Source organism: Emys orbicularis, chromosome 5 (genome assembly GCF_028017835.1).
Source record: "Emys orbicularis isolate rEmyOrb1 chromosome 5, rEmyOrb1.hap1, whole genome shotgun sequence".
NCBI lineage: Eukaryota > Metazoa > Chordata > Testudines > Emydidae > Emys > Emys orbicularis.
Window position 1 is genome coordinate 82,021,407 of NC_088687.1, and position 18,304 is coordinate 82,039,710.

Consider the following 18,304-nt stretch of genomic DNA (forward strand, 5'->3'; position numbering starts at 1 on the left):
CTCTGGCACAAACATGCTCAATACCATACCAGCTTACACCACCATCCACGTCAGTTCCTCCTTTCTCCAGGGAGGAGGAGGATGAGGAGGAAAGGGAAATCTACACTTCACATCACTCCTCTCCGATCCGGACAACTACCAGACCAGGTCCTCCAGAATAAACTGAACACCATCTCAGACCCAAAACTCATGAGTGCTACAGACATCCCTGGATTCCTCCACCAATGCCATCCCCACCACAGTGGCCCTACTGGGACCCCTGGGTGGCATATCATCAACACTACTCTAAGCCTCCTAGTACACACAGAGAGAGGTCAAGGCATTCCCCATCACCCTCAATGCCGGAACTCTCTGAATCCCTGGAAGAGCCACCTGAGGGACCTGAAGAGGTCACCCCAGCTGCCAATTTTTACTCCTCCTCTCTGGATGAAGCTTTCATGCCCCCACCACCCACAACAGGTGATGACTTTAAACAGTTCCAAGAGCTGCTTAAGAGGATTGCGGACTCTCTAAAGATACCATTGGAAGAAGTTGCAGAGTCACAACATAAGCTGTTGGACCTCCTCCAGACACTGACTTCATCCAAGATTGCCCTCCTGGCAGACCCCAGCAACAATTCCGCCTACTTGTAAAAGAGCAGACAAAAATATTACGTCCCTTCCCAGGGAATGGAATGTTTGTTTTCACACTCTACACCAGACTCTGGTGTTAGAGGACATGAATGAGCACAGCAGACAACATCAATCTAGATCCACTGCATACGATAGGGACTTGAAAAGATTAGAATTTTGGGCATAAGGCCTTCTCATCTACAATTCAGGATCGCTACTTATGAGGCATTAATGGCAAATACAACCTCTCCAATTATTCAAAGATGTCTGACTTTATTGTTTATCTTCCTGAGGACAAGAAAGAGCAATTTAAAGCAGTCATCTCTGAGGGCCAACTCCTAGCTCAAACAGCCTTACAAGCCTCACTGGACTCAGCAGACATAGCAGCACATTCCATCGTCATGCCCATAGTCATGCGACGAGCTTCATGGCTCCATTTCTCTGGATTTCCCAAAAAGGTACAATCCACTGTAGAGGATCTCCTGTTTGAGTTCCCAAAGCTGTTCACAGCTAAGACAGATGAGTTGCTTCAGACACTAAAAGACTTCAAGGTGACTCTTTGATCTACACACCTATACAGAGGAAAAAATGGGAAATATTACTCAGCGCAAAGAGCAAGATCCGCACAATACACAAAACTACAGAGGTAATATGACCTGCAAAGACAGAGGCAGAGACCCACAAGATGAACAACACTCCCATCTCAACCATCGACATCCCAGCAGCCCCCCTCTAAACAGCAGTTTTTATGGTTTGCTCAAACTCCCAAGAAACCTCCCCTATTTGCAAGTACTGGAATCATCCACAACCATCCATCCTTTCGGAGACCATCTGATTCCATTCCACCCAGTGTGGCAGATCATCACATCAGACAAATGGGTAGTAGAAATTATCGAGACTGGCTATTCAATCCAATTTACCTCCATTCCCCCCCCCACCCTCCTCCCTCCCCATCCCTCTTCAGGGACTTTTCTCATCAGCACCTACTATGACAGGAAGTAAATCATCTTCTGCACTTGGGCCAGTACCAACATAACACAGAGGGAAGTGTTTCTACTCCCACTATTTCTTAACCCAGAAAAAAACTGGAGGATGAAGACCCATTCTCAACCTAAGGAAACTCAACAAATTCATGAAGACCCAATGGTTCAGGATGGTCACGTTAGCAACAATAATTCCAGCACTAGAACAAGGGCACTGGTTCTCAGCCCTCGACCTCCAGGATGCATATTTCCACATAACAATACATCCTTCACACAGGAGATTTCTCAGATTTGTTCTGGAAAAAGATCATTACCAATACAAAGTACTCCCTTTTGGCCTGTCTACGGCTCAACGGGTATTCTCGAAAGTACACGTGGTGGCGGCAACTCGCTTCCTCAGACCAGGGGCCATAATATTCCCCTATCTGGACGATTGGTTACTCAAAGCCTCCATACAAGAAGAAGCCCTAGGATCTACCCAAAGGACAATGTCACTCTTCCCACAACTGGGCCTACAAATAAATGAGCAAAAATCAACATTCACGCCTGTGCAGCAACTAGAGTTCATCAGGGCCTTCCTCGATTAACTGGCAGCCACAGCTTCTCTGCCTGCCCACCCTCCCCACAGATTTGTCACTTTAGTCAATCTGATCACTACAACATAAACCAGCCCACCGACATTGGCAAGGATCTTCCTCCAACTATTAGGCCATATGTCAGCAATGACATTTGTCATGAAGCATGCCAGAGTACACATGCATTGCCTTCAAGGCTGGTTCAGGACAGTATACATTCCACACAGACACACAGAATAAATAAGTACCTTACAATGCCAAGCACAATAAAAAGCTCTCTGCATTGGTGGACTTGACCACACAATGTTTGCGCAGGAGTTCCCTTCGCACAGATCCCTCCATCAGTGATACTCACAAAGGATGCTTCTCTGCTAGGGTGGGGGGCACACTTGCACAACCACACAATCCAGAGCGTGTGGTCCCCCTTGGAATCAACATTGCACATAACCTATTAGAACTACTAGCAGTCCGCAACTCATGCTCATACTTCCTACCCATGCTCAGCGGCAAGTCCATAAAGGTGTTGACAGACAACGTCGCTTGTATGTTTTATATAAACTGACAAGGGGTGGGGGCATAGTCACACTCGCTATGCACAGAAGCAATATGCTTATGGAACTGGTGCATCCACCACATCAATATCTTAGCCTCCTACCTACCAGGATGCCAAAACGTGGACATGTTGAGCAGAAAATTCTCCCAGGACCACGAATGGGAAATAAACACCCGAGTACTGTAGGGGGTATTTAAATGCTGGGGATTCCCAACCATAGACCTCTTTGCGACAACCCAGAATGCCAAGTGCCCACACTTCTGCTCAAGAGCAGGATTGGAACCCTGATCTCTAAGCAATGCTTTTCTCTTCAAATGGGGTGCACCTCTACTGTACAGGTTTCTCCCTACGCTTCTCCTATCTAGGGTCATACACAAGATAAAGACTGACAAATCCAGAATCATCTTGATAGCCCCCTCATGGTCTAGACAAACCTGTTGAAGGGGCTGTGTGTTCACCACTCACTCTTCCCCTTCTTCCACATCTCCTGTTTCAAGATGCAGGCCAGGTCCGCCACCCAAACTTGGCAATACTTCACCTGAAAGCATGGCTACTCCATGGTTCCAAGGCAGCGACATGACCTGTTCAGAGGAAGTAAGAGCCTTGCCGTTAAACAGCAGAAGCTCTACTACATGATGTACCTACCTACACAAATGGGAGAGATTCCACATATAGTGTCAGAATAGACAAAGAGTAGCAACTACCTCTCCTTTATCAATGATATTAGATTACATACTGGAACTTAAGAAATCAGGTCTCTCAATGAGCTCAATCAGAGTACACCTTGTGGCAATCACAGCTTTCCACCACAAAGTTGAAAAATGTTCAGTCTTTGCCCTCCTGACCACTAAACTATTTCTCAAGGGTATACATAATCTTTACCTTGAAATACAAGCCATTACTCCATCATGGACATTAATCTAGTGCTACAATACCTTCCTGGACTCTCATTTGAACCCGTAGCGAGGTGTTCACTTCTCCCCCTGTCATTGAAGGTGGCTTTTCTCGTCGCTATCACATTCGCATGATGAGTAGGAAAACTTGGGGCTCTCATGACATACCGTCCATACACAGTATTCTTTAAAAATAAGGTTTCTCTAAGACACCATCTAAAGTTTTTACCTAAAATAGTTTCCTCATTCCACTTGCACCAGCCCATCCATCTCCCATCATTCTTTCCAAAAACTCATGGAAACAGACGAGAAGTAATGTTCCATACCCTGGACGTCACAAGGGCGCTAGCATTTTACACTGACAAGACTAAAACTTTCAAAAAGTCACCGAAATTATTTCTCTCCATCACAGAGAGATTTAAAGGAGATGCCATATCCAAACAAAGGCTCTCAGAATGGATCTCTGGATGCACTGACCTTTGCTACCGCCAGAAACACATACAACCCGCACTGGGGGCCCGCACGCACTCCACCAGTTCGCTTTCTACATCAATATTCTTCCTCAACAATGTACCCATCATGGACATCTGCATAGCAGCAACTTGGGCACCAGCCCACTCGTTCAGAGAGCACTACACAATAGAGCAGTACTCATCATCAGCCGCTCTGCTTGGACTCTCAATCTTATCATCCATCACAACTACAACTCGGAAGCCATTTCTTCCACTGAGGGGCACTGCTCTACAGTCACCTAAAGTGGACAACCCTCAGGGACACTCCTCGAAGAAGAGAAGGTTACTCATCCTGTGCAGTAATTGAGGTTCTTTGAGATGGTTGTCCCTGTAGGTGCTCTACTATCCTCCCTCTTCCCCTCTACTTCAGAGTTTCATGCTAGGGACTCTGCAGCAGCGAAGGGCCTGAGAGGGGGTTCGTCGCACAATGTTATGTAACCGCCAGAGGCGATGCGAAATGGGGATAGCACATGTATGACCCAGCTAGGCACTGCTGATGAAATTCTCCGATCACAGATTCACTTAAAGTGGAACACCCACAGAGACAACCATTTTGAAGAACCTCAGTTATGCACAAGGTGAGTATGTTTCTCTTTCAAGCCTATGGAAGTGGTGAAGGTATGGAGCAATATTTTTAATGGATAGGGACTTCTCCCACTGAATTAACTGGTTATGAGGAGGGAGCACAAGAAGAGTAGCAGCCCAGGTAGACCAAAAAGGAACTGAAGAAACCACCAGGAGGTCCAGTGCTTTCACATAAAATTCAGAAACCCTTATTTTAATGTGATAGTGTGGCTGAAAAAGTGGTTCTGCAGGGAGACAGCTGCTCAGGACATTACAGGCAGCAACATAGAGCTGTGGAGCTGAGTCAGAGTAGTGCCTGCTGCTTCTTAAGAGAAAGGCTGATCCAATACAAAGCTAGGTTTTGAGCCCTGAGAGGAAGATATACAGAATGTAGAAGCAATGTTCCAGTGGCTCTCTCCCCTACGTTGCTAGCTCTTGCTCTGAAGCAGAATGCTTCTCTTACCCTCTTTCCTCTCCTTCTGTTTTTCTTCATTCTTTCTGATTTCTTTTCTTTTTCTCTTCTGACAAGACTGGAGAGGACTAAGGAAAAGAGAAAGTCAGAGCTAGAGCATGGAAGGAATGTGAGCGTCCTCCAAGATGAAGGAAGCAAAAAAGATGAAGGAGGATGTTTGCAGCTTCACTCTTTTATGCTGGCCTAGACTGACAGGGTTTTGTTGATTGGTTGATTTTTTTTTTTATTTTTTTTTACTTCCTTGCTTCTTGATAGATGGTGTCATGGGGCAAAATTCTGTTCCTAGTTATAGTGAAGTAACTCTTGATTCAGCAAAGTTGCCCTGGATTTACACCGCTGTAAATGAGTCCATAATTAGGTTTATGGACTGTAAGGATTATTTTGTACAGTGGATGAAAAGGAAACATGCTGCAGTTAGTTTTGCACACCTCTTTTGGGACGATTGGGCTCCAAAATGAAATTAAGTGTTAGTACTATACAGCTATATCGATGCTGAACTGTTTGTTAATGATCCATCCATGTGTCTGCTATTTTTGTGAAGTTCATTTCGTACTTCTTCCACACACAGGTATGCTCATTCCACATCGTCCTCCCCCAGCATTAATCCACGGCATCCGTTAAATCATTTTGCCTAAAGCCTGCTATGTGTAGCCAAGGCAAATACCCATATTATAGTCTCCATTCTGGAATCATTCAAGGCATGCTCATGTGGTTTTTATGGAGCCAAACTTATATGAGAGATTAAATTATTTTTTCCTTTTAGCAAACTTCCCAGAACAGGAAAAATTAAATAGTAAAACCCATAACTAATTTTCCTAAGAACAATGTTTATGTTCCCAGTCTGAAGAAAAAACTGTTAATACTGGCAAAGTATTTTGGCATATTATCAGACTAGATCGACTTCCTGACAAGACTATTTACTAAACAGAATATTTGGCATGTTATATTCTAATCTTCAACTAGAAAGATTATGGTAAGTGAAAATCTCTCGTAAAGTGTATGAATAAATTAATAAGAATATGAATTTGTTATACAGCATTTAAAATTATGTCACTGTTATAATCCTTTATGACAGGGTAATCAGTAATAAAACAGTGCAGTGAGTACCAATTAAGGAATATCAAATCAATGGGTATGCTGCTCATGCTGATTTAAACAGGAGCTGATTGGAATAAATGGATTTAATATATACTTATTTGCAGACTGTAGCTGTTCTAGCACATCTACAGAAACTAGCATATGAATACGCTCAGGATGTTACCTACTTATATCTCTAATGGAAGACTAATGGGAAACATTAAATTAAAAAAAAAAAGTCTGATTTGTGATCTGTGGTGAAACATACAGTGGTAAATGTGAATTTTCCAACCAGCATTAACAATTCTTTGCAGGACAATTTATAAGGGAAATGTATCTGCCACTTGTTAAATATGTACCTTGTTATACTGCACAATCTGTGAATGCAATATATACTTGGGGGGGGGGGTTGTTTGTTTTTGTAATAATACTAGAAAATCTTTGGAATTTTACACCTCTGCTTGTATTTTTCCACATTCCATTCAGAGCCATGAGAATTCCTTTTACCCCCCTCACACCATCAAACTTTTTAACATACTTTACACCTAAACCCTGCATCAATCTGCCAGCCTGCTGGTTGAGGAGGTCTGGACACATCTCCCTCCTGACCCTGTCAACATAGCACCCAGATAGATTTGTTTTACTGCCTCTTTTCTATTTCATCATGTGATACTGCAGCTAACCTTTTGGCTCCTGGTTATTGGCATTAGCCAAACTGCTCATGAGAGTGCTTTATCATACCAGAATACCAGAAAGAAACAGGCAAGGGAGTCCTTATAAATATATATGTGCCAGTGGCTGACACTAGATAGATTGTCCCAAATCCCACCAAGGAGCCTCTTGGTGGGCAGAGGAAAGTAATTAGAGATCCTCTGGTCCCTTTACCCTTGCATTTAATATTTTACTATATGATCCTCTCCTTAGTTTTGGTACCATTCAGGCAGGCAATGCTGCATGGTCAGCTCATTTAATAAAAACATGCTTTTCCCAGTTTTTTGGGTTTTTTTCCATTTCATTTTTGTTATTTTCCATTCCATAACTGTTTATTATTTTATTATTCCACTTATTAAGCTGTTTGTTCATAACGTGCTATATCTTCATGTGTGTAAATACTTTAAATATATCAGTAGCAAAAATATACTGCATGTAATCTTCAAACAAATATTAGTGCTCACAGTTCATATGGACAAGACTTGATTCTTCTCTCATGCACATCAGAGAGTAATCAAAGAGCAACCCCACTAAACTCAGTGGAGTAACACTGGTGTAGATGAGGGGAGAATTGGGCCCACATTGAAATGCAGGTATAGCTCTTTTCTTTTTAGTTGTGGTTTATATGAAAAGATATTTACTTTGTAGTTACTGTCTTAAAAGTCCTGTTATTACTATTTACATCTTGTCCTATCAACTTTTAACCTTCTCATTATCAAGAATAAGTTATGCTTTGAGCATCTTACATTTTCTTCCTCAAAGCCTAGGAAGCTGAAATTTTCTCCCGTCCTCCCCCTAACCCCACTTCCAAATTTCCAGATGTCAATTACCAAAAGGTTAAGTGGTATAGAATACAACTAACATGTCTTAGTGGCTTCTTCTCTTTCTAGATATCATTACTTATGGTTGGATTCTTGCTATTCTTAGATATTCAATGTTATTTATTTTTATACATCTAAAACCTTAGTTTAACACCAGCCTTCTTTCTACATGAAATGGATTTGGTAATTTCAACTTCATCACTACTAGACTACTATCCTCCACACAAAATCCCATAATGTAGCTCACTGTTTTGCATAATTAGCTGTGTGTGCTCAGATGAATAACTGGGTTTAGCTAAAGCAGAGGCAAATTATTCCTCCCTAAAATGCTACTAATCCAGATCAGAATTAAGATATAGTGCTGGTTATATTGTCTGAGCAATACATGATCTTCCTGCCTGGTCAGTGTTTTAAAGTTCATAAACTAAGTAACTGATCTAAGTTGCATTAAAATCATATTTCTTTGCTAGCTTTCATATTTGTCCTACATAAAAGTCAAAATATGACTAAAGCAGTCAGAAGGAAGAAGAAAAAAAGAAAAACCCAGTCTTTGAAAGGTAGCATCTGTTTATTCTGTAGCCTTGTTTTTAAATGCTGAGTGTTTCATAGAATCATGACTACATTTGCTGAAAAATAATATTGTGCATTTTTAGAAGCTATGAAATACATTTCTGTTGTGTGCTGTAAGGTCTCTCTCATGTCAGCTGCACCTGCTCTATTTGCATGTGAATTCTGAACAATTCTTGTCCTATGTGACACTTCTGAAATGTCTGTCTGTTCTTTTTTTTTTCCTTTTTAATTCTCAAGCTCACTATTTGGATAAGATAGTTAAAGGTACTGTATATTTGCTCTTTGTTGACCTGCCTATGCCTACATGTTTATTGATATATTTATATTTATAGTGACCACTGCACTAGATTTGGCAAAAGCAACTTTTTCTTATGTGTATTCCATGAATTATAAATTTGGTTCACATTACTTTTAATACATACCTCAAACTTAAAATACTAAACCTTTTGTGTCACACATGAACATTTAACTAATTGTTACATACGTTTCTATATATACTGTATAAATACATTAATTTTTTCCAAAACCAAAAACTGAAGATAGTGCATTTGCTGTTCGTTTTATTAATCCTGCTAGTTGGGCACTTAGTTGCGAAGCATTAAATATTTAAGAAAAGAAGCAAACTGACACTCTTGTCACAGAGTAAGAAACCATCAATTCTAATGCATAATTTGATTAAATAAAGAGAGAGTAACCCAATTAATTTTGTATACACATTCTGTTGCCTCTCTTTCTCTAAATGTTTGAAAATCTATGTGAAATCCTATTTTAAGTTTTATATGAGAAGCTGTAAAAACCCTTATAATGTTTGCAATGGAATGGATCAGGGATACAAAATTCATGGACAGAATAAGGCCCAACATAAAACAGCAGAGTTTCTCATATCTTCAGTTATGGTAAAAATTAGGTGAAAAAATACTTCCAAAAAGAAAATCCCTATCCCTCTTTCCCCAAATTACCTTTTTTCTATTCCTTTTTTGTGCTTTTTTCATTAGAATATGGCAATATTCATGACAATATCCAGGCTTTCATACAATAAGTCTTGAGTGTACTCAGGTGACTTCTGTAACACTTTGTCAGTAGGGGAATTAAATCTCTGTCTTCTATAAACAAAGCAGAAGAAATGTATTCAGAAGCAAAATTAGCCTTCTGCACATACAGTTAATAAATACAGTTGGCAACTGCAGCCTGAAAAGAAAAAGGGCAGCAAGACTAATCTCAGCCTGGCATGATGACATGATATCCATAAGTATAACTCTATCATACCTTGTTATGAGAGGCTGTTATGATTCCCTTCCTTCTGTACCTTCAACATTTTACAAAAGACAGTGCCCCATAGAATTGTTTTTATTTCACGTTACATAGGTGGAGAAGGGAGTCAGTAAATTAATAATTCCTTAGAAGAAAAATTAATATAATTATCTTGAACAGATTGTTCCAAGAGTGACTAAACATTAACCAAAACCAGGCAGTTTTCTAGTTTACATATAGGTAGATAAAGCAAAACCAATAAAAATAAAAAAATGCTGTGGCAAGTTTTATTTATTTTTATACTGTGTAAAGTTACAAATAACTGTTGTGTCCAAAAATATCTGATTTGTAGCCACCACTTCTTCTTAGGATATTTAATACCATTTCTGTACTTGCTTCTGTCAATGTCTTATCACTATCATAGATAAGGAACTAGAATCTACGTATTTATAAAGTGTCATCATCCTCATACAGATCATGTTGGCTGCATGCCAGATTTCATCAGTAGGAAGTGACAGATATTGTTTTTATGTAATGTTAGACTGAAAACAATTACAGATTTTGGATATATTAAATTATTTTAATTGTTTCCCAAATTTTCCCTCCTTGGCCATAAAAGCAGACAAGATAGGATATAAAGGTAACAGCACAAAAGCCTTAGGGAGATTGTCACAAAGAATCACTCTCCGCTATCTGTCTTGAAGCACGTCACTACCGTGTTTTTTGTTCAGTCTATCAATGTTTTATTGTGGTCCTTATGGTATTTCATTTTGTCCGTCCTAAGTAATCAAATACGCACAGCTATTACATTTAGTTGGAAATCCTGTCAGTCCTGTCCCATCCGTATGCAGCCTGAATCCTAATGTTTGTTAGAATAGATGCTAAGCTGCTTCACTATTTCCTGGGCTTTGCTTATTCTGTGAAAAGGAATGTACTTTTGGCATAAAGTATAGTCATTAAAACTGGCCTATACTTTGTGTGATTATTTAATGCACTGTAATTTCACATGAATATACGGCAACTCTGAGACCAGATAAAATTAATGTTCTCTTTTACTGCGTGCATAGAATCATACTCACTTTCATACTTCAGAATCTGGAGGGATTTATTTAAAGTAACGAGGAGCTTAACAAAATCTATACCAGCAAGTGACCAATATTGCACAGGGCAAATATTAATCTATACCACAAGCACAGAAATGGTATCATTTTACATGACTGTGTTTTGCGCTGTGCGCTCCTCTCTTGTTACTTTCTCAAAGAAAATAAAAACTTAATTTTGTCTGGCCTGCAGGTATTTTAGAGGATTGTTGCATATATTTCCTGCCTGCACAGGTAAGTGGTGTCTCAAGTGTCAGGCCAATCAAAGATGCCACTTTGTTAAGAATTAGATTTCCCTCGGTATTGTTGCTGTTCCTCTCCATGTGCAATTACAGTATTTGTGCTGTTATAAAGGCCTGTTCCCAGTAAGTGTCCCCTGTTTGTATTTTTTTAGACTGAAAATAATTGCAATATTTAAATCACTTGTGGTTTCCTTCTTTGTCTCTTTTGACAGAGGGCTGCCCTGGTCTGTGCAATAGTAATGGAAGATGTACATTGGACCAAAATGGTTGGCATTGTGTTTGCCAGCCAGGTTGGAGAGGAGCAGGATGTGATGTAGCCATGGAAACTCTGTGCACTGATAGTAAGGACAATGAAGGAGGTAAGTTATACAGAGTTAAATTTTAACACTGTGGAAAATATATTGAGAAGCAAAGAATTTTACAATCAGGTGAAAAAATACTGCTATGAGAATCATACATATATTTTACTAGCTTGATGAGATGCATGTAAAAATAGATGGTACTACAACATTTACTGCCTTCATTTGGGATGCCAGCAAACCCTTAAGAGTTGGTTACAAAGATGTATTTAGAAATTAATTAGTGACACATTAGATTCCCGATAACGCTATTTTATGCAAGGACAAACAGTAGGGTCTTAATTCCTTGAGCATTAGAAACATATTGTACACAAATACAGAACAGTTCTAAAATCTTTACTAAGACTACATTTCCATTGACTTCATTAGGAATATCATTGAGTGAAAGGACTGTGTAATTGCATCACAGGATGTGTGCCCAGAGTATGGATCTCATTTATCCATAACCTGTGAAGGCAGGTAATGAACATTCTTTTACTTGCTATCCTGTGCTCTGTCACTTATCCAAAAACTGAATATTTCTTTTTAGATAACAAGGCCCCAATCCACAATGACATGCATGCAGGACCACTGGCTTCAGGGATCTGCCTGCGTACATCTCACTGCAGGGTTGGGGCCTAAAAGAGATATAAAAGGTAGATATAACTTCAGAATCACATCTACCATGTGAAGGAAATAATATAATAAAATATTAGATTGAACTTCACATTACCCCTGTAGCTTCTCTCCCCCAGCATCTCAGAACTCTGCAGGGGAGAGCCTCCTACCCCAACCCCATCCCCATCCCCACCCCCCTGCCTCTTTGTGAGTCTGGGGAAATGAAACTGCTGGGAGGGGCAACCCAGAAGCTCAGCCAGAAGAAGCAGAGGTAAGCAGCTGCAATAAGGACCTTTGGACACTGATTATGTCATCAGTGCCCAATTTCAGTTTTTGCTCTGGACATTCCTTCCCTGTTCTGACTGGCTGTTTGCTCCAATTCCCTTCCTCATAGACTCTTTGCTTCTGTCTAGCATGATGCGGCCCTGATCTCAGTCATACACATAATAAAGAATAGTAGTAACAACAACATTTACCGTTGAGATCATACATGAGGAAAACATTATTGTCAAAACATCTTTGCTAAGTTTATTTTCTATTTTTCAGATTGTATGTTAAGATAAATGTTTATTTCCAACACTTCTATATCGTTTATTTTATATTTTGAGTTAACTTTTCATACGTTTCACAGTTTGGGTCCTGATTTGGGTCCATAAACCCATTAGGCTCTAGTGACCAGTTGGTTCAGTTGGGCAGTGAGCCAATATTGGACCAATCTCTCTGCCCTGTGTAAGTTGGCACAACACCACTGGAATCAATGAACTAGACATCAGTGGAGCTGTGACAGTTTATAACAGGAGAGAATGTAGCTTTAGTGTACATCTACACTGCAAAAAAAAAAAAAAAAAACACCCATAGCAAGTCTGAGACCGCTGGTCAACTGACTCTGATTGTGCTACAGTGCTAAAAATAGCAGAGTAGACATTCTCACTTGGGCTGTAGCTCAAGTTCTGAGACCCAACCCTATCACCATGTTTCAGAGTCTGGGCTCCAGCCCAAGGAGGAACAAGTACATTGCTATTTTTAGCCCTTTAGCATGAGTCTGAGTCAGTTTATACAGGTTTCAGACTCACTGCTGTGGGTTTCTTTTTGCAGTGTAGATATACCCTTAGGCTACATCTACAGTTAAAACACTGCAGCACTGTAGCTATGCCTCTGTAGCACTTCAGTGTAGCCACTCACTACAGCAACAGAGGTTGTTCTCTCATCATTGTAGTTCGTCCCCCTGCCCAGGAGGTGGTAGTCAGGTAAATGGAAGATTTTTCACACCCCTGAGCGATGTAGCTGGGTCAACTTAACTTTTTAGTGTAGACCTGGCTTAGACTATAGCAACTAACAAGTGCTGCTCAGGGAATCATGTTTAGACAAACAAGGTGTTTGTGACGGAAGAGGAGAGATGAAAAATTGTGAACATGAAAGAATATGAAGAAAATAAGGAAAAAGAGAAAAATAGATGGACTAGAACAAGAACAACTTGGAGGGAGAAAGTAGGTGATGTTAAGGAAGAAGGAAGAGAAGGTAGAAGTCCAAAGACAGAAGAAAACAGATTGGGTAAGTATGAGTGAAAACAGAATGAGGTAAGATATCAGAAACTAAAGGAGAGAGTCAATAGCAAATAGCATACCAGGGAGAGAAAACTAGTGGGAAATGAAAAAAAACAAAATAAACAGATCAAGGAAAAAAGGAGATGTTTTTCAGACAGTAATAAGCACAAGAAAAGAGGAAAGAAGAGAGAATAAGTAGTAGGATGAGAAAAAAAACACGAGCCCAGAAATTGATGAAGCAAAGAGAAAAAAGAATGAAAGAAAACACAGAAAAATATTCATACAAAGAAATAAGAAAAATGAATGATAAAGCAAAAGCAAAGGTCTAAGACTTTTAGGATGGTGAAGCTTTTTATTTTAGTTCCTATTTTCTTTATTTTCATGATTAACATTTCACAGCTCCATCTGGAAAGAGGGTTGGCAAAATGTTGTTGCGGTGGGGTTTGAGTCACATTGTGTGATAATATTACTCTTGAGTGTGTTGTTCCATTAGTGTTTCTGGGGTGTTTGTTTGTTTAGTTTGTTTTTTAATCTATATACCACAGCAAAAGGTTTTTTATTAATTTCAAACCTTGATTGGCCCCAGTGGAAAGGATTCAAAATAATTTAAATAAATAAATAAATAACCCAGCTCAAAGGGTACTGAAAGAGAAACAGGGAAAAGTAAGTGCCTCTTTGTTAGAAGTCAACCTAGAGAGAGGTGTGTTGCTTCTCCAATCACCAAGAGTTCTAGCAATCAAGCAGCTAATTTCCCAATAAGCCATCCAGATTCCAGACCACATTAGGTAGTAGCAAAAAGACATTTCTTAGCTGTATTTGTTTATTTTAGGAGATATAATATTCTGAGCACATTTGCTGAATTTATAGCGGTGACTATTCTGGACACTGTGGTTTATGTTCTGTTAGATTCAGTAGTTAAATAATTATTGTTGTTTTGGTTGCTAGCTAAATTAGATACTATGCTTAATGTAACTTTAAATACTGTATGCTGTTGCTTTGATTCCTAGCTGTTCTTGTGATTGATTTTGTAACCTCTCAGAGCACAAAACTCCCATTGACTTCAGCTATAGAATTGGAGTATTTTTAAACACGTTTTTTTCTAAGCATTGTTGCCATATTTCTGGAGTGGATATTATATAAGCCTTTTGCTGTAGGGTTCCATACTACACTATGGATTGCACCCTGTCTTTTAAAGGAAGGGTGACTTTTTCCTTAAACTTCCTGGGTTTAGGGTGGATACCAATTTCTGAGATTTAGCTCACATTTTAACAATCTGTAGTGGAGTGTGGATGCACACAATGAGCATAGGCTGAATTCTGCTCTTAATGTACTTGTGAGGAGGGAAGGGACTCCATTTGAATTTAGTGGGAACAAAGCATGTGCAGCCAAAGACAGAGGATGCTTGTACTTCCTCACTTAGAAAAATTGCTCCTGTATTACACTATATAAAAAAGACCCATATTTTATCATTATCATGTATGTAGAATTTCCATTTAAGTCAATTGTGGTTTCATATAAAAATCATCAGCTAGTTATGGCTCAGAGTAAAGTAAAATTTACATATAAGGATCTCACTTATCTTCTGAAATGAAAGTGAAGTCTTTTTTCTCAGTTGCAATCAGTTTATCATGAAATACAACTCCATATACACAGTATAAGGAGCAATGAGGGACTGAAATATCTATTAGGAGTCTGTAGATCTTGGGAAGCTCCTCAAAATAAAAAGTTGCTTGGGCAAGGAGCCTACAGAGCTTATTTCTGCAGGAGAAAATATGCAGGCTTTATCAGCTCTACAGGTTCTCCAAGCCATTTAAAAACTCAGCAGGCACTCAGTCTCAGCAGCAACCTTCTGTGGAGTTTTATAGCGCTGATTTATACAGTAACAGCCTGGTTTGCCTATCATTAATGTCAATGGGAAAACTCTCACTGATTAAATAGGAGATTTGGATTGGGTCCTATTCTGAGCTATATGTGACCTTGAAAGCAGTCAAAAAGAGCTGGAACTTCCACTAATCATGAAAGTCGACTTATAGTGAAATAAATCTATGCAAAAAATGCCTTTCCTATACCCTGACTCCATAGTATATAGCATTTCAAAAGGAATGTCAGTTATGGGGGTTAAGTGATGTTGCCATCCTTCCTTGGCCAACTTTGCAGAATTTAATTCTAAAATGCACCTTTGGGAAATAGTCCCCATCAACCTCCTAGTTAATTGGTGTTTCTTTTAAAAACGGGGCTTATCATTTGTAGGTCTCTTATCTATCTTCTGTTTTGAATTTACTTCCCAAACATACCGATTTTCCAGGGGGTGGGGCCGGGACAATGGGACAAAACACACCTTGGGGGAGTACTGACCCCTCCCTTCAGTGCCTTTTTATTAATCTCTAGAGATAGCAGTTCTTAAAACAAGACCGTATCCTGCTGCAGTTCGGTGCATGTTTCAGCTAAGGAAAAAGTACAGCTAGCCAAGATTTTTATTACAAGATTTTAAACTTTCTGAATGGATGAAGATTTTCTCTACACAAATATATACATACCTGCTATACATAAAAGAACAACTTATATCTAGAATCAAAAATACAAAGTAGTCTTCTTGAATTGGTAATGATTATTGATTGAACTGGAGTATCTTTGATTTTCTTTGTATTTTTTTCTTTTAACTCTGAGAAATATAGCAGCTAAGTGAAGTCTAATAATTTTAGGCTAAACTAAAATACGTCAATGATTTTGTTGAGCTATTCCACCAAGGCTATTTTACTTTTTGACACAGAGGGCAATAGACAGACAACTTAGTATCACTAGACAGCACTAGCTATATAAGTATAGAGAAAGAATGAAAAATGTTATCTTAAGTTATAGAGAGCCAGATTCATAACCATCCGTCACTCGCTTGGGCAAGTTGCTGATAAACTCCACAGAAAAATAACAAACAGTGTGTACCTGTATCTTGGCTGGTGAAAATGAGATTCTTTCTCTGATTGATGTTAGCAGAGAGGCTTGTAAAAATGCATTTCCAGCTGATTAGTTCAGAAGATGTCAATCTCATGCAGTTTTATGACCTGCAGACTACACACCAGATGTACATTTGCTTTTTATAAACTAACAAAGATGAATGACTAAATTTGTGCATTTCTCTTTGGCAACTGTACCAAATATTGCCTGAGGGAGGACATAGAAATGTAAAAATCAAAACAAAGCCTTTAGCCGTGACTGTTCTGGGTTTTAATACTGACCCACGTTAGTCCAGCCAAAACCAATATGGTATCAGAATATTTTGGTTATGAAAGCTTTCATATTTTAATGGAATCAGTCTGAAGAAAATCCTCCCAGGTATTATCAGTAATGCTTCTTCTTAATTCAATGTATGGTCTGAGTCGTCACTCCTTTACCACTCCTGAAGTGCCCACTGATGTTGTTTGACTGAAGTGGGAGTTTTATGTGAGCAAGAAATGGGTCATCAGGCCCTTAATACTATGCCAGGACACTAACTCTGTTCCGTGTAGTAAAGAAATTCTTAAGCAAAATGCAGCATAAGCTACATTTGGAAGAAAACTTGTATCATTTTAGCACATAATGCATTAATATAACCATGGTTGATTTGCGTGTGTGGTTTTAGTTTTAATAATAAAGCTAGCTGTTTTGTAAATGGAACTATCATAGGCTTCCTCAAGCTGCTGTATCAGTATATTTTCTATTCTTTTGTAAAATACAGTCCTCTTTCCTTATCTAAATTGAATGATAATATGCTTGAGCTATTTCAGCCTTGCTCCTCTTTTGGGGAAAACAATTATTAGCTCTATGATACTGTATTAAATTACCTAGAAAATTTTCTGTAGCTAACATTTCCAGACTTGTTTTACTTGCAGCTAATTAAACAGTAATCTATTTGAGTTTGATTTTAATCCCCCACCATATTAGATTTCTAAAGATGACAGGTTTAATCTGTATCATATGTGAATGTGCTGTATCTATACATAAAAAAAAATCCACATGTGTACGTAAAGCATGTTTGTGTTAGCTAACATTCAGCATCAGCTGCTCATGAATTAAAATATAAAATGTTTAACACAGATTTTGCTCTCATACATTTTTATGCAAAAGACTTGTGGAGATTACCTTTGCCAGTAGCTGCAAACCCTTTCTTCCAAAGTTAAAAAAATCTAGCTTGATAAATGTTCTTTAATATTTAAAGCTACTTGCAGCACAGATACATTATATAGGTTCAAGAAAGCAGTGGAGTGGGAGTTACCTGTTTCTCTTCCTTGCATACCAAATGACCTTGCATAAAAGCTACTTAACCCCCATAAAAAGTATTTAATATTTATAAGTCAGCTGTGTCTGGAGAGTCTAAATGCTTTGTTTTGTTTTAAATAAGCAAAAAATTTAATAAATATTTTTAATATGGGGACTAAAGCTGCAAGATGCTGAGTGGCTTCAATTCCCATTGATTTCCATGGGAGTTTGGGAGCTCAGTACAAGATTGGGCCTTTCATTTCTTGAAAGTGAATTATTAAAAATCTAAACTACTGATATTCTTTCATACTGTAATAATTTTTAAATCCCTCTGAATGAAAAGTGTGTCTAATTGCTCGTTCAGATATAAAGAACAGAAAGAAGCATTATTCATTTGTCTGAATTTCTGCCCACAGATGGATTAATTGACTGCATGGATCCCGACTGCTGCTTGCAGAGTTCCTGCCAAAATCAGCCCTATTGTCGTGGACTGCCTGATCCCCAAGATATCATTAGCCAAAGCCAACAATCACCATCTCAGCAAGCTGCCAAATCTTTTTATGATCGGATCAGTTTTCTTACAGGGCCGGATAGCACCCATGTGATACCTGGAGAAAGTCCGTTCAATAAGAGGTG

The 18,304-nt window shown here is 39.0% G+C and overlaps 1 protein-coding gene across 8 annotated transcripts in view; it reads left to right on the forward strand.

The window, feature by feature from the left end:
* TENM3 (teneurin transmembrane protein 3) overlaps positions 1–18,304 on the forward strand; it is a 502,096-nt gene that overhangs the window by 409,910 nt on the left and 73,882 nt on the right. For 7 of the 8 annotated variants that reach the window (XM_065405306.1, XM_065405307.1, XM_065405308.1 and 4 more), the window contains 2 exons: positions 11,148–11,294; positions 18,085–18,301. In XM_065405306.1, coding sequence (XP_065261378.1) covers positions 11,148–11,294; positions 18,085–18,301 — 364 coding nt within the window. Of the gene's footprint in view, positions 1–8,579; positions 8,607–11,147; positions 11,295–18,084; positions 18,302–18,304 lie in introns of all 8 variants that reach the window. The other variant, XM_065405305.1, reaches the window with a different exon arrangement.